The sequence below is a fragment of the Dipteris shenzhenensis genome, unplaced genomic scaffold, assembly GCF_047967505.1.
Source record: "Dipteris shenzhenensis isolate YYH24624 ecotype China unplaced genomic scaffold, Dip_SZ_1.0 scaf0541, whole genome shotgun sequence".
In the NCBI taxonomy this organism is placed as follows: domain Eukaryota; kingdom Viridiplantae; phylum Streptophyta; class Polypodiopsida; order Gleicheniales; family Dipteridaceae; genus Dipteris; species Dipteris shenzhenensis.
In genome coordinates this window covers 344,445-365,043 of record NW_028239847.1, presented here as the reverse complement: position 1 = coordinate 365,043, position 20,599 = coordinate 344,445, and the positions used below count along the sequence as shown (strand labels likewise).

General features: G+C 45.3%; 2 protein-coding genes and 1 pseudogene across 2 annotated transcripts in view; all 3 read left to right on the top strand.

Annotated features, from left to right (window-relative positions):
* LOC147878129 (uncharacterized) overlaps positions 1 to 13,561 on the top strand; it is a 114,086-nt gene extending 100,525 nt beyond the window's left edge. Inside the window, exon 5 of the mRNA XM_087372396.1 lies at positions 13,401 to 13,561. Within this exon, the coding sequence (XP_087228522.1) occupies positions 13,401 to 13,561 (161 nt within the window). The remainder of the gene's footprint in view (positions 1 to 13,400) is intronic.
* LOC147878130 (uncharacterized) lies at positions 10,268 to 13,037 on the top strand. The gene has a single exon (XM_087372398.1). The coding sequence runs from the start codon at positions 10,424 to 10,426 to the stop codon at positions 12,797 to 12,799; it is 2,376 nt and encodes a 791-aa protein (XP_087228524.1). The 5' UTR covers positions 10,268 to 10,423; the 3' UTR covers positions 12,800 to 13,037.
* A 3,949-nt stretch (positions 13,562 to 17,510) lies between the features above and the next one.
* On the top strand, positions 17,511 to 19,587 carry LOC147878128 (uncharacterized; annotated as a pseudogene).
* Positions 19,588 to 20,599: the final 1,012 nt, after the last annotated feature.

Sequence of the window (20,599 nt, the reverse complement as noted above, 5' to 3'; positions counted from 1 at the left end):
ATAGGAGTGAACAGGGGTGACCTGGAGGTGAACATAGGTGACAGAGAGGTGAACATGGGGAGTTGACATAGGAGTGAATAGGGGTGATCTAGGAGTGAACATAGGTGACAGAGAGGTGAACATGGGGAGTTGACATAGGAGTGAACAGGGGTGACCTAGGAGTGAACAGGGGTGACCTAGGAGTGAACATGGGTGACAGAGAGGTGAACATGGGGAGTTGACATAGGAGTGAACAGGGGTGACCTAGGAGTGAACAGGGGTGACCTAGGAGTGAACATGGGTGACAGAGAGGTTAACATGGGGAGTTGACATAGGAGTGAACAGGGGTGACCTAGGAGTGAACATAGGTGACAGAGAGGTGAACATGGGGAGTTGACATAGGAGTGAACAGGGGTGACCTAGGAGTGAACAGGGGTGACCTGGAGGTGAACATAGGTGACAGAGAGGTGAACATGGGGGGTTGACATAGGAGTGAACAGGGGTGACCTAGGAGTGAACAGGGGTGACCTGGAGGTGAACATAGGTGACAGAGAGGTGAACATGGGGAGTTGACATAGGAGTGAACAGGTGTGACCTAGGAGTGAACATAGGTGACAGAGAGGTGAACATGGGGAGTTGACATAGGAGTGAACAGGGGTGACCTAGGAGTGAACATGGGTGACAGAGACGTGAACATGGGGAGTTGACATAGGAGTAAACAGGGGTGACCTAGGAGTGAACAGGGGTGACCTGGAGGTGAACATAGGTGACAGAGAGGTGAACATGGGGAGTTGACATAGGAGTGAACAGGGGTGACCTAGGAGTGAACATGACATAGGAGTGAACAGGGGTGACTTGGAGGTGAACATGGGGGGTTGACATAGGAGTGAACAGGGGTGACCTAGGAGTGAACAGGGGTGACCTAGGAGTGAACAGGGGTGACCTGGAGGTGAACATGGGTGACAGAGAGGTGAACATGGGGAGTTGACATAGGAGTGAACAGGGGTGACCTAGGAGTGAACAAGGGTGACTTGGAGGTGAACATGGGTGAATAGGGGTGAATAGAGGTTCAACCTGAGTGACAAGGGTGAAGAGGGATTAAGGAGAAGTGTGTGTCAGAGAAGGCAAGGGCTGTTTCCGTCTTGCCAGAGAAGGAGAAACTCAGTTTTTATTGGTCTCCCACCAAAGAGTGCAACTGGGCAGAGAGTAGAAGCTTGACAGGGTTAGGAAAGGGAATACATTGTTGTTGTTTTTTTTTTTTTGAATAAATAAAAATTCAACTAATAGGAATGGATTCCCAAGGGGCATTGGCCTCGATTGTTATTATTTCTTCGATTGAAGAAATTGTCAGCCTTGACATCGAGGTCGATATCCCCATCATTGTCATGACGATGTCCAGCCATGTTGGGGCGTGGAGGAGTTAGAGGGAGTGGTTGAATCTCAGGGGGGGATTCCGGGTAGAGGATTGGTGGGGGCGGTTATTGCAGCAGAGTTATATGCAGATGTGGTGAGCGTTGGAGTCGAAGGCATTGGCCAGAACGTAGCTGCATGCAGATTGGGTGAGATTTGCCAAGGGTGTCTTGCCACAAGTGCGGGTGTGGATGTAGCTTTGTTAGGAGTGTTATAGTGGTGTTAGTTTGTGTAGGGACCGTCGTGTTAATAATGTGCCTAAGATTGTTCTACGTGTGTAGAGAAATGTGCTGGTGCAGACGGATCATTAATTGGAGGTCATGGCGTGAAGATATGAGCGAATTTGTGTGAAACGAGGCCCACACGGGGGCACGAATGAGCGAGTGCTAGGGATGCCAAAATGGTGTGCAACGGGTTGGAAAAATACCATGTAGCATGGTGTTTTCGTGTGTGAAATTTGGGTTCAAACGGGGTTCAGTTTGGGTCCCAAACGGATGAGTTACGAGGGGTTAAAGAAGGGGTAAAATTTGGGGTTTGGGGGGGTCCTAAGGGTGGTGTGAATGGACTTTAGGTCCAACTGAGGGGTTGGAACCAAGTTAATCTAGTTAGGTTGACTAACTATTTGTCTAGTGAGATGCCTAACAGTTAGTCTAACCTAACCTAGTTAATGTTAAATTGACAACAGTTAGTTCAACTAACCCTCTAAGGGTAATTAACTAGCAGTTTTACTAACCTAGCTAACGTTAAACTAACCTAATGTAGGTTAATACTAACCTAACCTAACCTAACCTAGGCTAGACTAACTAACCTAGGTCAAACTAACCTAGTTAACCTAACGGAACTAGCCTAGTTTAACTAACCTAACCTAACTACAGTTAAATCTAACCTAACGAAGGTTACCTTAACACTAGGGTTACCTTATGGTTGGGTTTTTTTAAAAAAAAAAAGAAAGGAGAGAGAGAGACTGTGGGGGGTTCGCGTCGGCGGCGCGGGGGGGGGGATTTTTCGCAAGGGGGGGAAGGTAGGGGAGGGGGGACGGGAGGGTGGAGGCACACAGAGGGGAAGGGGAGGGCGTGGGAATGAGAGGGGAGGGGGGCAGGGGACGGTGCTGTGGGCGGGGTGGCGAGGGCGGGGGTAGTCAGAGCGGTGCGATGGGCGATGTGGCAGCGGGCACCGACGCGAGCGACGGGGAGGCGGTGTGGAGGGGCACGGGGCGGGCTCTACGGGTGTCGGCCTTCCGAGCAGCAAGCAAGGGCCCTAAGGGTGTCGGCCTTCCAAGTAGCAAGCAAGGCCCTTGCTTAGGTAGGTTAGTGTTAGGTTAGTGGTAGGGAGCGACCGGCGAGGGGGGGGTAGAGAGAGAGAGAGAGAGAGAGAGAGAGAGAGAGGAAAAGAGAGAGAGAGAGAGAGAGAGAGAGAGAGAGAGAGAGAGAGAGAGAGAGTGAGGAAAAGAGAGAGAGAGAGAGAGAGAGAGAGAGAGAGAGAGAGAGAGAGAGGTAGTGAGAGAGAGAGAGAGAGAAAGAGAGAGTAAGAGAGAGAGAGAGTGAGAGAGAGAAAGAGTAAGAGAGAGAGAGATAGAGAGAGAGAGTAAGAGCTAAAGAAAGAGAGAGAAAGAGTGTAAGAGAGAGAGAGAGAGAGAGAGAGAGAGAGAGAAAGAGAGAGAGAGAGAGACAGTGAGAAAGAGAAAGAGAGAGAAAGAGTAAGAGCAGAGAGAAAGAAAGAGAGAGAAAGAGAGAGAGAGAGTAAGAGAGAGAGAGAGTGTGAGAGAGAAAGAGAGAGGGAAAAGGGGGAGGGGGTGGTGCAGATGGAGGGGGAGGGGAAAGGGGGTGGTGGAGATGGAGGGGGGAGGGGGAAAAAAGGGGGTGGTGGAGATGGAGATGGAGGGGGGAGCGGGAGGGGGAGGGGGAGGTGGAGGTGGAGATGGAGGGGGGGGAAAGGGGGAGGTGGAGATGGAGATGGAGGGGGAGGGGGGGGGGGAGGTGGAGATGGAGGGGGGAGGGGGAGGGGGAGGTGGAGATGGAGGGGGGAGGGGAGGGGGAGGTGGAGATGGAGATGGGGGGGGGAGGTGGAGGTGGAAATGGAGGGGGGAGGGGGGGGGAGGTGGAAATGGAGAGGGGAGGGGGAGGGGGTGGTGGAAATGGAGGGGGGAGGGGGAGCTGGAGATGGAGGGGGAAGGGGGGGGTGGAGATGGAGGGGGAGGGGGAGGGGGAGGTGGAGATGGAGGGAGGGGGGAGGGGGAGGGGGTGGTGGAAATGAGGGGGAGGTGGAGATGGAGGGGGAAGGGGGAGGGGGTAATGGAAATGGAGGGGGGAGGGGGAGGTGGAGGGGGAAGGGGAAGGGGGTAATGGAAATGGAGGGGGGTGGTGGAAATGGGAGGGGGAAAAAAAGAGAAGAAAATTAAAAAAAAACTTGACGGACGAAAATCGAAAGGAAGGGAGAGGTGGTCACCTGAACGCTCTCCAAGTCTTTCTCGATGTAATGGGATTGTTGAGGAACAATGGACGGTGGGTGGATGGCTGGGTTATCGCTGCGAGATGGGCTCAAAGTTACTTACAATGTGAGGATGGGAGTAAGGTGGTGGTCGATGGAGAGGGAGGAGTGTCTTGCGTAGGGCTCGGAATGAAGAAGAGAATGGAGGCAAAAAGTGAAACATGAAGAATGAGGGGGTGGAGTGGGTTTTTATAGGAAATGAGTTTAGGTTTAGGGTTTCACCCTTAACTCTTCCCGAGCCATAATTCTTGATGGATAGCTCAGTTTGCTTTTCTGCAAAAAGGTGAAATGATCGAAATTGCAAGCTCTACGCATTCGTGTCCACTACCTAGCCTGATTGTATATCATGTGGCTTCTATTCAAGAAATAAAGAAAATTTCTTAAGGTTAACCTCAAGGTTGATGCTTGGGGTAGATATGTTTGGCTAGAAATGGAAAAAAAAATTTACTCTCCTTGTCCTTGAGTGTTATATTCGTGAAAGTTCGAAGTAGTTTGTTTTTTACACATACCTATGTATGTTTACTCACTATTTGAGATGCTAGTCTCCCCGACAATAGCATCAAATGTTGGCTCTTTCCTACTGCTTTCATAGGAAGAGCAGGGTTCTCTCAGTATGCAGGGTTCCGAGGTTTTTTGCCACCTACAGATATATTAGAGTTGTTAATTGTAGTATATGTGTAGCTTAGGACCTCGAGTCGTGTTCCGATGAGAGACATAGGGTTTAGGAGGAGTTTAAGGGTTAGAAGGAGGTTCCAGGGTTCAGAAGGAGGTTCCAGGGTTCAGAAGGAGTCCAGGGTTAGAAGGAGGATCCAAGGTTCAGAAGGAGGTTCCAGGGTTAGAAGGAGGTTCCAGGGTTTAGAAGGAGTTCCAGGGTTTAGAAGGAGTCCAGGGTTATAAGGAGGTTCCAAGGTTCATGGTAGAGTACATGGTGAAGAACTCATCTCCCTTGTAGATCATGGAGTTTTAAGGGTTTAGGGGGAGCATAGGAGTGGGAGAGGAAGAAGGTGTAAGAGCATGGGGGAAAGAAGAGAGAGAAAGGAGGAGGAGGAGGGAGGAGGAGAGGGAGAGGGTGGGTTGCGAGGTTGGAGGAGAGGGGAGGAGGAGTTGCAAGGTTAGGACATGCTTTTGGATGTGGAGTGCAAGGAAGCATGGACACTTGAGACAAATGCTTGGAATACCAAAGTAGACTCAACACAATGCCCCAAACAGTGTGGGCTTCATTCCATTATGGGGTATTTATATAAGTTGGAGAGCTTCTCTCTCTGCATGTAGGAATTGTAACACAAAGTTGTATCACAAAGTTGTAACACAAAGTTGTAACACAAAGTTGTATCACAAAGTTGTAACACAAAGTTGTAACACATTCTCTTTCTACATGTAGAAGTTGTAACACAAAGTTATAACACATTCTCTTTCTACATGTAGAAGTTGTAACACAAAGTTGTATCACATTCTCTTTCTACATAAGTTCATGTTGGCACAGAGTCAACACTTCACTAATCCCTTCTCAATCGAGTAAGTCAAAACATCGAGCGATTGCGTTTGAGCGAGCCTAGAGTTCGAGCGATGCTTGTGATGAACTTTTTCTGAACCTATAGTAGCAATAGTTTTTTACTAGAAATGGTTGAATCTACATGACCATATTAGAGATTGTTCTTACTTATTTTTCGTATGATTCTTGGCAATATACAAAGATAAAACCTACTATTGGGGATAACTAATAAGTCCATACAAGTTAGCAATGATTCAATGAATACCAAATGAAAACTTATTGGCAACATACAAAGAGAAAACCTATTATTTGATGAATAATAAATCCATGCAAGTTAGAAATCATTCAATAGATACAAAAGGGGAAATGTTGCAATGTCTACACCTCGAGGTAGTCACTCAAAATTATGTAAGGTAGCACGTGAGTTGAACGGGTTTCTTTATTTTGTGGACTTACATACAAACAAAAATAGTCCCATCCATGATATAGAAGCTCCTCCTATAAAAATCCTTCACAAAAAACTATTTGTACTATGTAGCTCATCGATTTTTATGCTACCCATATGATATGATCCATTTTGTACACAAAATGATAACATGAATAAAATGTTTAAACTATGGAGCTAATAAACTATTGATCACCTTATGACCATGATGCTAATAAAATATGGATCACCTTCATATGTCCATGACCATGTATATACCTGTTGGAGGGAGGGAGAGAACCAAGGACGTGAACTCTATATGAGAAAAATTTACGAAAATATAAGAGTTTGATAAGGTTTAGCTCTAATGAAACAAAGATAAGTACAAACTTTTTAAAGTTGTAGAATTTAGACATTCTAACATGATAAATGGATTCATTCATATCATTTCGATCGTTTTGACTACAAACATGACCATATTTGGAGTTTGATTGACCAAGTTATGGCCCAAATAAAATTGGCAGAAGGAGCCTCCCAAGAGGCTCCTCCACCCATTATCTTTTGCCTTGAAAATGGAAATTTCACAAGAAAAACACATACTCTAACCCCTTTCTTCGACCCCTCCTTCTTCCTTGACCCTTGCAAAAACATTGCAAAACATTTTTCAAAAATTGTTGTTTGTATGTAAGGCAATTGACTCCTCATAATATCATGGGTAGTACAACAACTGTAAAAGTAAGCAATGCATGCTACTTTTTGAACATAAATCATCACACTAGAATGTCAATTTTATGAAAGTCCTCGCTCAAACTGTCACCTCACTCGAACGCAAACGCTCGAATTCTGGTAATCCTCTTCTCAACCCATGCACTCATTTGCTTCTTAGTCCACTTGTAACTTATATATATATATATATATATATATAAAATCTAAGAATCCATATGGTTGTCTATGTTCCTAGGTAAAGCGATAACAAGGTGGCGAAAACAAGCATTACCTGTCTACCCAATCGTAACTATGATGTTCTAATATCTAGTTTGTTTGAATGGAGGCACGTAAGTGGCCCCGACCTCTTGCCTAAGGATTCGACATCTTTGTTCAATATCGTGTTTGTCAAACTCAATATTATTAAAAATTCTTAATTTTGGTGTTTTTTTTTTGCAAACTTTGGTTATTGCATTTTTCAACTTAGGTGTCTTAAACATTTTTTCCTCATATGTTTCCCTTAAAAAAAAACTTTTTATCCAATTAATGGAATTAACTGTATGGCTCAATTATTGATGGGACTTTTTAATCTAAACATATACTTTGATTCCAAGCTAGCCTTTGGTCGGGCTAGTGCCATACAATTAATTCACATCCATTGGATAATTCTTTAGCATGGAAAATCCCTAGTCATTTTTTTATCCGCCTTAGTTTTACTAGCCTTTATATCTATTTTGGAGAAGTGGTTTACGCATTTACTATTGGCATCATTTTTTTATTTTGACACTTATGATACAGATCCACTTTTATTCACTTATTATCAGTAGGTGGGGAGTAAGTTCCACGTGGTGGGCTTACTCCCCACCATGTGGTCTTACCCTCTGGGTTGGGGGTGGGCCACACACACACACAAATTTTGATTAGTAAATGTATCTCACAGAATCACTTATTACTTCACACACACACACACACACACACACATGTATACTTCTGCAACTATGAATTATTCTTTTCTGTAACCCCCCATGAAATCTCTCCTTTACACTATCTTTTTAATCAGCCCATGCACCAAGCACACTAATTCTCTCATACCTTCACTAATCCCTCCTCAACCCATGCACTCATTTGATCCTTAGTCCACTTGTGACTTAAACAATATATATATATATAATCTAAGAATCCATATGGTTGTCAATGTTCCTAGGTATAGTGATAACAAGCTGGGGAAAACAGGCATTACCTATCTACCCAATCACAACTTTGATGTTCTAACATCTAGTTTGGTTGGATGGTGGCAAGTAAGCGGACCCTAACCTCGGAATGTGGACTGCTTAAAGATTTGACATCTTTTTTCAATATCATGTTTGTCAAACTCAATATTATTGAAAATTCTTAATTTTGGTGATTTTTTTTTGCAAAATTTGATTTTTGCATTTTTCAACTTAGGTGTCTTAAACATTTTTTCCTCATATGTTTCCCTTTTTATAAAACTTTTTATCCAATTGATGGAATTAATTGTATGGCTCAATCATTGATGGGAGTTTTTAATCTAAACACACACACTTGCAAAGAATACATAGGAATTACTACCATAATCGTACTCATTCCATTACCATAGCCATTGCACAATGCAACTGCAAGAGGATGTCGAGAGAGACAACCCCTTTGACATCTTACTATGTGCATATGCCCTAAAATACTAAGGGTGAGTTCCTACGGTTAACAGCCTTCCCAAACATATTCTATAGAAACACAAGAGATTACCAGATCCCCCCGCACACATCGTATGAAAAAGTCACCCAATGGGAGCTCACAAAAAAGAATAAGAGTGAAAATCATGGTCTGTCAAGTCTTTCCTCTACGTTGGTGAGAATGAGAAAAGGACAACTTAAAGACAGAGAACTTCATGCCAGAGATGCAATTGTAGACGCAACATTGAAAAATTATTGCAGTCAAATGTTGGATATAGTGACTTCACTTGCCTAGGAACCTCATTGGATTATAAGCACAAGCTCAAGAAAAACTCGTTTGTAATGTTAAGGCAACTGGGGCCTCCTTCATTCTTCATCACATTCTTGGTTGAACAGAGGGAGCTAGCATGACCATGGCTTGCTGTGGGTTAACAATGCACCAGCTTATGGACATTCTTTTGAGGAAGAGGTGATTAGATTCATTGACATACATAACAACAAGCCTTTCACTATTGGACTTGCCGAGGCAGTACCTTTAGATGCACAAACACTTGAAAACTTGCAATAAATGTGGCAAAGGATGTAGATTTGGAATTTCCAGGGGCTCCTATGTGAACCACACAAATATTACTTCCACTAGAGCAAGAACTTCCAGATCAAAAGGATAAACAAAACTTCGAGAGGATAATCAAACTACATCCACTTTGGAACTTGACTTTGAATCATTCATAGAAAAATTACAGCTATTAGCCCTACTCTCAATGACCAAACAATGGAAATTTTGCTTAAAAAGGCATCCCAAGGACTCACACACTAGCGACTTCAACCCAAAATTATCAAAACTATGGGAAGCAAATACAAACGTCCAATTTATTCTGGTCCCACATGGAGATGTAGCTTACTGTATGTCGTACATCGATAAGGCTGATAAGGCCACCGTAGAGGTGGTTAAAAAAGCTTTGAATAAAACACTCAATGGGAAAATACCTGCCAATGAAATAGTACACAAGTTCAACAATGTGATTCTCAATACTCAACTCATCAGTGCACAACAAGCAATGTACCTATGTTTGTCCTTACCCTTGACAAGCAACACCAAGGAGTTCATGCACACTAGCCCTCCAAAAGATCGAACATTGCTACTTAAGCACAGTTGGTAGCTAGAGAAAATGGACCCTGACAGCCAAGATATCTTCTTCGATGGCATAATAAAAAAGTATATTAAACAATCCTCCAGTTTGGTTGTGGCAGAGTACGCGAGTGAGTTCTCTTTCCTTGGAAACAAAACAAGGACATGAAGATGCCAAAAGGTTATACATTACAACAGCTACAGCACGAAGGACCCCAAGAACCATTACAGGGAGTTATGCCTTCTTTACTCGATGTAGGAACATGCACAGTACAACAAGAACCCCATATGGCATGACAAGTACCAATCCAATGTAAGCACAATTCAATGAAATAATGAGACTTAAAAAGATAAAAAAGCACTGAGGCTACCTCCTCAGAGCTTTATTATATGCTATTGCCACTTGTCCATTGCTCTTACACATGGATACTTAGTCTCGACACAACAATTACATGGCATTGGTATCCCTTTAAGTCATCCTTATTCCCAATCCAACCAGGTGTTGCTAGGACAATATGCAAAGCATAGCGGCTATCAATGGATTTATTAGCATTCGACCCAATACGTATAAAGACACATGGCATGGTCTACACAACATTGTCTAGAATCCATGACCCAAACAATCTATTCTTATTAGAAAAAGTTGAGCTAAAACACATAAAGATGGACCGAGGCATCATCAATGAAATGGAGCGTCTATGGACAGAATCGGCATGGACAATGGACCAAGTGGGTCTATGATCTATCGCACAAAATCGACCAAGAAGAATACTATAGTCTTCAAGGATGGCATTCGATGTTTGTTGACGATATTCGAAACGGAAAGTCAGAGAAAAATATTTACAAGCCACCACTAGCAAAAAATCCTCCACAAACGCCGACTTGAGTATTGGGGGACTTCAAGAGCATAACAACTGAAGATGTAACAAATCATTTGCACATCTCCAACGATGTATGGGTCACATATTATTCCCTCGGAGGGTAGGCTAGAACATACATCAACAAAGACATTCATCTTGTTATTCTCATTTTTGCCATACAACAGATAGGTTGTGTTCAGCTCTCTAACTGTTGGCTCCCAGCAACAGAGCCTCTTCTGAAAAAGCATGGGCGACGACCGGCAGCGCTTACAGGAGGGCTGGGACAAGTGCAAGCACACCGTTGCCTTTGATCCTTCGGAGGTCCGTGGTAGTCGAATCATTAGTGCTGTGATCGCCTGTGGGGTCACCCTCTCTGAAGAAAGGGTTAGGATTTTGATGGACAGAGTTTTTAATTTTCCTCCACAGACGTTACAGCATATCTTTGAGGCTCACAACAGAGAAGAATGGATGCAACGGATCATAGAGAGCTTGTTTGCCATTGACGATGCTAAAGCCGACGCTCCCGCCCAGGGTCTTTCTCCAACCGAGCTGGATCTTCTCGAAAAGGCCTTCGACAGACAATATGAGGACCCAGACGGCTTCGTTGTCTCCTATGTTCAGCAGTATATCGATCGGTGTTTCATAAACTGGGCTCAAGATACCAAGACGTGGTATGCCCCGTGCGCTCCAATAGTCCAGTCTAGCGGCTGGGGAAAGTCTAGGTTAATGAAAGAGGTTGCACGTGCTGCTAGCGGAATGGTGGTATTCTATTTCTCGTTGCTTCAACCCACATCTACAGGGTACCCTCCCTCGCACCCACAATTGAGACAGCGCTTTGTGACGATGACCAAAGTTGAGCAGGCTTTCGCCATCTTCCGGGCCTGCTTTGATTGGTTGGCCAACGAAGAAACGTTTCCAGATAGAGGCGAGCTGTTTCACAGACAGCAGACCAAGGACTATGGTGGCATACTAGACAGACTTTTAGAGCGACCAGAGTGCTCTTCGGACGAGATGAAGCTGGCATGTTTTGCTGTTTGGAACAAATTCGAAAAGTCCCTCAAAAAATCTGGTGTTCAGTTTTTGTTCGTGATAGACGAAGCCAGGGAGCTTCTTACTCAAGCCCATGGTACAGGTGAGAGAAGCTTTATTGTTTTTAGAAGAGCCTGCGCAGAGCTGCCTCTCAAGGTTAATGCGGCTCAACGCATGGGATCGTTTGTGTTGTTTATTGATACAACTGCAAGGGTGAGCAATTTTACCCCTGTGAATAGGGAGGACCCAAGTGCTAAAGTGAGGATCGGTCTCAAGCAACTCTTTGGGCCGTTATCAAGAATGCCCACGTTTAATATACTTGCTACATCACAACCCACCACTCTGAACGAGGCTGCAGAACCAGAACGTTTTCTCGTTCGGGGCAGGCCATTGTGGGCTGCTTTTCTGGAAGGTCACAATACACAAGAATTGGTAAATCTGGCAAAAGTCAAGCTTCTTGGAGGGCTAGAAGTAAAGTCAGTGCAGGGGCAAGAAAAGCTGAAGTCTCGAGATATGTCATTAGTGTTTCTTGGCCGTCGAATAGGTGTGGATGTTTGCCCACGGTCAATGGTTGCTCAAGAGCTGGTTGCATCACATATGCGCATCTGTCTGCATACATCAGCAGCTAGAGATTATGTGCTTACCCATGCGCTACCTGAACCTGTTTTAGCTGAAGCAGCAGCACAGGTTCTGCACAGTGAAGTCTTGGTTACTAAACAACTTAGACATTTAAACTCTCTACTACTGAACGGCATTGCAAGTGCAGGAGAAAGAGGAGAGCTAGTAGCACGGTTTTTACTACTTAATGCCATGGACAGTTTACAGAACCGGAATGATTTCTCTACTCCTCAAGGGCTGGAAGAGTTTCTTCAAGCTTTCTTGAGGAACTGGAATGGGTTCACAAAGTCAGGCCATCTGAAAAAAGCACGTGTGTTTTTCAATGCATTTTATCGCTTTTATGGTGGATACCCTTCAATTGACGTTCTCAAGACTTTTATAAGGAATTGTGGGGCCATGATATGCACTAAAGGGCAGAAGGCATATGATCTCATCATACCTTTTGTGTTGCCTAATCATAAGGGAGAATATGACATTGGTGATGACAACTGCATAGGTTGCATAGCAATCCAAGTCAGAAACAGGAAAAATGTGGTTGATCTGCAAGACACCCTAAATCACATGCACAATTATCAGAGGAGACTCTTTCTGCAGGGGAAGGCTGCGCCTAATGTTTTGATTTTGTTGCATGTGGGGCAGACGATTCCTGAGAGCAGCATAGAAGCATCCACGGAAGATTCTCCAAAAGAAAAAGAAAGATCCAAGAAAGAAATGGAGACACAGTTCGTAAAAGAGACAGTTGATGTCATCACGTTTACAGTGGAGAGTTTGGATCAAGTCCAGTGCCTAGATGAATATATGAAAGTGCTCCAATTAGTGCTTCGAGAATCACCGGAGCCCATGAGCATTTTGAACGCAGAGAATGTTGAGGTGCAAGAGTTGACTGCACTACGAAGGATAATGCACGATGTGTATCCAGAGGAGGCAGCAGGTGCTCTGGGAAAAGGAAAGGGTAGAAAGCGAAAGGTAGAGTAGGAAAGCATTATGAGACTAACATCCCCAATGTGTATGAGAATTGGGAGGAAAGATGTTTTAAAAGCAAGGTCACTACCTTTTCTGTTTCCAATTTTGTTAGCTCGTTTTATTTTCTTCTCTTACGTTTCTCTCTTTTAATTTTATTGTAGAATTTAGGACTTCAGAACTGCAAACTTTGAATTTATGTATACATATTCCGACATGAAAAGTCAAGAGATGTAATATACGGGGATTCATTGTCATGCCCTACTCAGAATACGATGTGGCATGCTACTTATGTTGCGTGGAAGCGTACTAACTGTGTGTGCATGAATGCGTGCAAACAAGAGAACTCAATCACATAGGAGACATGAGATCTTTGGTTGCATTGTACATAGTGTACTGCTTATAACTGATGGCACACATCATTAACTGAATACAAAATAGATACATAACGTATCGTGCGGGCTACTGAATAATTGATGTTGGGGTGCCTGGAGCCCAAAGCTGAATCAGAACCTCAAATTGAGCCTTCAATTCCTATTCTGCAGCTGAGTAGAAACTCCTCCAAACTTGGCGACTTTCTGCTGAACTGTGGGGCTGATCCCTTGCTGCATTGTAGGCACTATCTTCTGGCTGGAACTGAGTCCAGAGGCTGAGCAATGGGCTGCTGAAGGACTCACTCGCATCATAAACCAGTGTTGCATGTATTTGGTTGAGGGAGGGATTGAAGGCATATGCGCACCCAAATACATGCCTGTGGGAGCATGGACAAGCATCTAAGTAATAAAGTTAAGAAGCTTGTGAGTACTGAAGTTAATAAGCATGTGAATCATAAATTTAAAAAACCTATGAATAATAAAGTCAAGAGACATGGGAGTAATTGAATTGATTGTATATGGAAAGCCACTTGTTGAAATCATTTCCTGTTTGGAAATTGATTGTATCTTTTCAAGGAATGATAATTATTTGAAGAATTAAGTAGTGATTGGGGCGTTAGCGCATGTCCTTTCACCAAGTGAGTGGTAAATGTCACCAAGTGAGTGGCCAAGACCTATAATCCTGAGTATGCACGAGGGTTTCAGTTTCGCAGACTGATGTCATATATATATCGAGTGTGACTTTGTTCCTTAGATGCCGACCCTTAGATCCCCTATGCTCATGGGTGAGGTGAGATAGGAAGGTAGTTGATGGCCTGACCAGCCACCTCTACTTAGTCCTTTGTTTAAGTTAGATAGCCAGCAGGAGAATGAAAGTCTTGGAGAAGGAGAGTGAATCAGGGGGATTCAGGATGTAGCTCCACTTGGTACTTCTTTACGCTTATGATGGCGCCTACTTTTTTTGCAATTGAGATCGCACTTGTTCGATGGAATAAATAATTATAATTAAAAGGAACTTGTTTTTCATCTATTTGTCGTGAGTCTCGTACCTCAATTTCTATGAGTCTTTTGTTTCATTTTCTCATGCATCTTATGCTTTTAAATTAATAATGTGGTGTACGTAGTTAATTAATTAAAGGTGTAGTTAAGTAAAGTGTGTAGATTTTAGGTTCCTCTTGGTAGGGAATTCATGGGGTGCGGTTGCCCATGTACTTCCTCGTACCGCCCGTGGTGCGGTGGATTGAAATTACTCGCTGCCCACCACTCCCTCTTTTCTTATAAGTTTGTTGGTTAGGACCCCATGGAGGAGCGGGTGTTGCGGTGTGGCCCGATCGTAAAAAAATCTTAATTTGTATGATTGGACTTATTCTAGTCTTACAAAGGTATATATTATTTTTTTAAGAAATGGGATGGAATGTTAAATTTGAGCAAAGATTTATATTTGAATAATTCACGCTAATGTGCAAGCTTAATACGGTTCGCATGGTCCCTCGAGTTTACCTTTAATTCTGTAAGTTGAAGGTTGACTAGTACATTTCAGGTTGGAAGCCGTCCAAGGCTAGGACAATATACTTCTGTAAGGTTTTGGACCTCATCAATTAGAGTCAGGCGTTAAGGTCTATGTTAAGAGACTGGCAGGAAAAAGGTGGCGAAACAAGGGGAGCAGGCTATCAATGGCGCAAATCTGGTTGCAGGCTGATTTGTGGCAGAATGGCTGGCTGGCGCTGTGCTCACGCTGCAGGCTGGCAAGAAACAGGGCCGAAAAACCAGCAAGACGAGGGGCAGCGAAATGGCGAGGGGGCTGGCAGCGAAATGGCGAGGCAGGGGCTGGCAGCGAAATAGCGCAAGCAGGGGCTGGCAGTGAGCAGGGGCTGGCAGCGTGATGGCGCAAGCAGGGGGCGCAAGCAGGGGCTGGCAGCGAAATGGCGCAAGCAGGGCTGGCAGCGAAATGGCGCAAGCAGGGCTAGCAGCGAGCAGGGCCGGGCAGCGAGATGGCGCAAGCAGGGGCTGGCAGCGAAACCAACCTGATTTGACGAAAAATCTGTAGGGCGTTGAAAAGGTACCTCCCTTTTGTTTTTTTTTCGTTTGGGCTGCCTACATGGGGTGGTTGCTCAAAAATTAAAGGGTGGGTTTATTTAACCCTTGGGTAGCTAGGGTAAACCTAAGGTTTGGGGCTGGGTTTTCCATTTTAACCCCTCTAGGTACCCTTTTTATAAGTGCTTGGTGCCTAAAAGGTGTGCCTATTCGAAGGGGTGTGACCCTTGGAATAGGTGCACCTTTTCATGAAGGGGTGTGTCCCTATTTTTAAAAGGGGTGTCCCCACATGAATAGGTGTGTCCTTTTTGCCACAATGGGGTGTGTCCCTTGGGTGAGGAGTCAAGACTCTTCATCAAAAGGTGTGTCCGATGGTGGAAAAGGTGCGTCCCTTGGTTTTGGGACAGCCCAAGCATCTGAAAAGACACGATTTTTATCGTGTCCATTCACATCAACTCGTGATGTGGGGGAGATGGAGAGGCCATAGATGACTTTAGGCAAGGTTGGCGCTAAAATTTTTTACACTCATCCTCTCCATCTCTTCCATGCACAATGTGCACGGATATCCTTCTAGCGGAAAAAGATGTATCAGATCGGCGCTAGAAGGTGGAGGGCATTTCCTACAAGCAGGAGCGAAATTTGCTTTGATACCAGTGTAAGAAATGCTAGGTTTACTATATTTAGAAATGTGCTAAGGAACAGAAAGGAGACTGAAATAGCAGAGAACAAGGAATAATTGTATTGCTTGAATGTCTGTAGGGTATCTGTTGTGTGTCATCCATACAATTGGGCCTCTCTTATATAGAGAGTGAAGAGTCACACATGAAAAGGTGTGTACTCCAAAGTGTATGTGCATGAAGAGGTGTGTACCCCTTGTGAAGGGTGTGACCCTTGATGAGAGGGTACATTACAATAGGAATGTCTCTTCAATAGAATGTCTCTTGTGAAGGGTTGTGCTTCATAGGAAGTGTCCCGTCGAAAGGGCATATCCTTCCACAAGTGTCCATTCATCAAACCATCCATAAGTCTAGAACTAGAGAAAGGAATACGTCACAGATCGTGACACACATAATGTGGTGTGGGTGTGGAATCACAAACTTCTTATGTGCATTCAATCGATGTCCAGACTCATCAATAGACAATGAACCAGCCAGATAGACAAACCACCAAAATATATATTTCCGTCCACAACTATGGACACAATACAAAAGAGACAGATCCAGAGTCCCACCAATGATGTGGTCCTCTGATCTTACCACAAGGTCCTTCTCCTATCTGCTGGCTATCTCTAGACTCGAGTCCGCGTGCTCCACCTCGAGCGTCTGTAGACTTTCCGTCCAGTGTGTTCTTCTCCACCTTACTGCTTGTGAATCAGCCTAGGTGGGCAGCCCCTGCCAAGCTTTGTCCGCAGCACACAGGTCTCCTTGGTCCTCCTGAATGTAGGCCCCAAGATAACTGTTCCACTGCTCCAACCTGCTTGTGAATGGCTGCTCCAGAAGATGATGATCTCAGCAACCTTCTGCCCTAGAAGACAGTCTAGGTTCAGCCTCTCCTTGGAGCTAAGTCTGCAGCACTCTTTAGGTCTCCTCACCTCCTGGGAAAAGGCCCAAGGAAGCCCTATCTGCTGCTCCTGTCTGCTCCTCCAAAGCTGCTCTGCTGGATATGAAATGAGGCCACAAGCCTCTCCTTTTATAGGCCCTAAGGCCTGGCAAAAAATACCGACCAGTCTGCCCTGACTGGGCCGACTGGACAGACCAGGTTGGCTGGCCCAACCGACCTGGTTGGCTCAGCCCAACCAGCCCTATATAAGGGCCCTTTGCTGGCCCTTTGTTCCATGCAGGGTCCAGCTTCTTTGCTGCTGTCCTGCCACCTGCCAGCCCTGCTTGCAAGCCATAGACCTGCCCATAGACCCCCACTATACTGCGCCTTGCTGCAGCCCTTTGCAGGTGCCTTGTCCTGGCCGTACCTCTTCCGTACACTGCCCTGCAGCAGCCCGTACAGATCCGTACAGCTTTGTACCCTGCTCCGTACACATGCTGATGTCAGCGTGCCTTTCATAGGGTCCTGCTGCAGTCCACTGAGTGCCTCATGCCAGGCCTGATCCAAGACACTGTGTCCCCGCCATCTTCCTGCACATGAGCTGCTCCTGATGCAGCCTTTCATCCTTGGGATACCCCACCAACCATGAACGCTCCAGATCTGTCCCAGATCCACACATCCAGGTAATCTCTCTTTGGGCACATCCTGCCCTAGGTCTCCCTCCCCCACGCACTCCTCATTTGGGGGCTTACAGATGGGGAGGTGACCTTTCCAACATCATGGCCATGTATGATCGGGGCCTTAGTTCACTCAAGGCCTTTCGCCTTGATGAGTCTTTTCAGTGTATGGACTGGACAGGCATTGAAATTCAGCTATCACAGTTTGCAGGAACCAAAGAGCTTGTGTGGATGGAGTTTGTTCCCAGCAAAGACCTAGTTCTTGCTGATTGGAAACAGCGTTTTAAAGTGATATCCTCCATGTGCAAGCAAAGCAATAGAAAGTCCCACCTTCTTAATCACTTGGCTGGTTCTTTGCTGGATGTAGCAAGAGGAAGATGCACAGATGGGATGTGGATGACTGCCATCTGTGAACCCGATTGCATGTATGCGTTGCTATATTTTGAGGGTCTGGGAAGTTTTGAGTGACGTGAGCAGGAGGACATGCTCCTTTCCATCCTGAATGCTGCTATCAGCAATGTGACCATATTCAACAAGAAGGTAGCTTGCTCCGTTTCCTTGCTTTCTTCCATGGTCTGATTACTGTGCACACTGTAACAAGGAGTTACTGTGCACACTTTAACAAGGATTCACTTCTAAGGCACTGAAAAACAATTGATTTCCCCATTTTGAAGTGCATGTCCTTTACTCATGTCTTCATGTCTATCTATTGTGTGTGCACAGGATTTTCATCTAGATAAAGAGACAGAACAGTTTCAGGATGGTGTGAGGTTGGTGAAGGCTGATGTGAAGCTATTCAAGGGCTTGTTCTATATGTCCATCAAGGATGTTGATGCTTCGGATGTGGAGGATCTCAAGGATGAGTTATGTGAAAAGATCTATCAGATATGCAACAAGTCCAAGGAGAACTTCCTTACCACTATGTATGGGGGGGAGGTACAGATTGCAGCAATGTCCCCCTTCCAACGCCCTGAGTTTCATGGCAGCATTTCTGACATTGGAGAAACAATTGAAAAACTATTTCCTACACAATACTGGCCGCAGCTTTATGCTGGACTTGAAGCTGGTGGTTGCCCAAATAAGCGCAAGAGATTGGGCTCCTGTAGATTCAAAGCGATTAGCCATGAGGCTCAGCTTGATCAGAGTGCATCTAGAAGTGCTCTTAGGCTTGGCAACTGCTTGGATAGAATGCCGCTTGTGAACTTTGATAGTCAAGAGGAGTTGAAAGATGAGCCCATACATGTAGCAGGTCAGACTCTGACAATTACGGATGCAGGTCTGGAGCTGGTGGCATAATCGAATGAGGCCGTGGGAGTTATACTGAGCCCCTTGAAGGAGGCATTTGCCAGAGTTGTCCAACACAAAGGAACTGATGAGAGTTGGTTATCATCGTATGTAAGCTTCCTAGCTGGTGTGGTTGAGATGAGGAGAAATAGGGTGCTTGCATGGTTACAAGTCAATACTTAAGATTTTCCAGAAGATAGTGATCTCCAGAAGCTACAGCTGGAAATACTTGCCTGACTATCTGAGATGAAAAACAAGCTTGTCCTCTGTTCTTGCAAATGCCAGAGCTGCTTTTTGAAATGCATCCTAGAGAAAGGGCATACCTCTGATCACTCTTGCCTAGGAAGCCACAATTGCAGAGAAGAATGCACCTTTTGTGTTGAGGAATATAAAGAGCAGATGTTTGACCAGCTTGATCATGGCTGGATGGTACTTGCATGCAATGACCCCGCTGGGCATGATGGAACCCACGATTGCAAGCGCCGGAAGCACATCTGCGGCAAACCTTGTGTACTCTCTGCAAAGGCGTTCAACTGCAGTAAGACTTGCTCCTTAAGGGTCGACCATGAAGGTTACCATCGTTGCAATTCTCGACAGCACATATGTGGCATGAAGTGTGCACTACCCTCTTGCAACAATGATTGTGTGTTTCCCTTGGAGTGGGGTGACCATGAAAGGCATGCCTGCCATGAAAAATTCTGCCCTATGCAGTGCTGTATGTAGGGGTCAGGGGTGTGCCATGTGCAAATAGACACGTAGCTTCCATGGCAAAAGGGGGAATTTTGACTATGAATATGTGTCAGCACAATCCGAACAACGTAAAGCCTGCTGCATAATGATCCCTCCATTGGTAGCCCTCATACCAACAAGAATGCAGTGCATTTCTGTGATGTGAGGAATGGCCTTGCAGTGCATCATGCACATCTCAGCCTTGCTGGACTCTGCGTGCATATTTCCGATCATGCCCAAAAGGAAGCTGATAGTGGTAATCACAAGCAGGACAAGAGGACATACTCATTTGGTGCCATGTCCAGGTGAAACTGGAGGGTGTTGCACAGAGAAGTTGTTCAATGGAGCTAGGCACATGGCAACCAGCTCGAAATGCTCTGGGCTGGGCAGGGATATGTTCCTGGATGAGTTGACCCATGAGGCATACCGGCATTACATCCGATTTGTGGACCCATGTGAAGAAGCAGAACAAGCCTTGGTGGCCACGTCTGCAGGTCTGACGAGCATTTGGCACATGGATCTTCAACTGGCGCAGGAATCCATGCGAGGTGTGGAGATGGCGAACAAGAGCCTGGTGGTGGTGTTTTTGAGCGACGGGGGCAACAATGGTGGTGTGGATCTTGTGTACTTGGTGGGGTGGATGAAGCAACAGGACGTGAGGCTGGTGGTGTACACCATCATGTTGGGCAATGACCCTTTCAAGCACATCCTGCAAACCATGGCCCAGGCAGGCGATGGCTCGTTCCAGATGAGCTTGGACGAGGCGCAGCTCGCCAAGGGCTTGGAGGACCTGGCCAAGAGCCTTGAGCCCAATTTTGTTATCACCTCTTCCCAGTGCCCAATTTTGCATCTCGCATCAAGGCCCTGTTTTAATTTGCTAAGATATCTGCTTGAACCAATACCTAAGTGCTAATTTTGGTTTTCTATATACCTATCTGCTTCCCCGATTGGTCGCAATACTCGACAAGTGCGTCGTTCGCATGCTTTGCACCAGGAAGTACTACCCCTCTGCCTCATGGGTGATCCTATACCAAGGACGAGGCACGGACTACTCTCGTACATATTCCTTGTGACGCACCATGGTGACACCCAGGACGGTCACACTTTCAAATGTGGGTAGTATTTTCTTTGCTTCTGACATCCCCACCACACGACCACGATTGGACTAGCACTTGCGA

Excerpts from the sequence above, each read along its gene's own strand:
- LOC147878130 (XM_087372398.1), top strand. The coding sequence starts at position 10,424 with ATGGGCGACGACCGGCAGCGCTTACAGGAGGGCTGGGACAAGTGCAAG.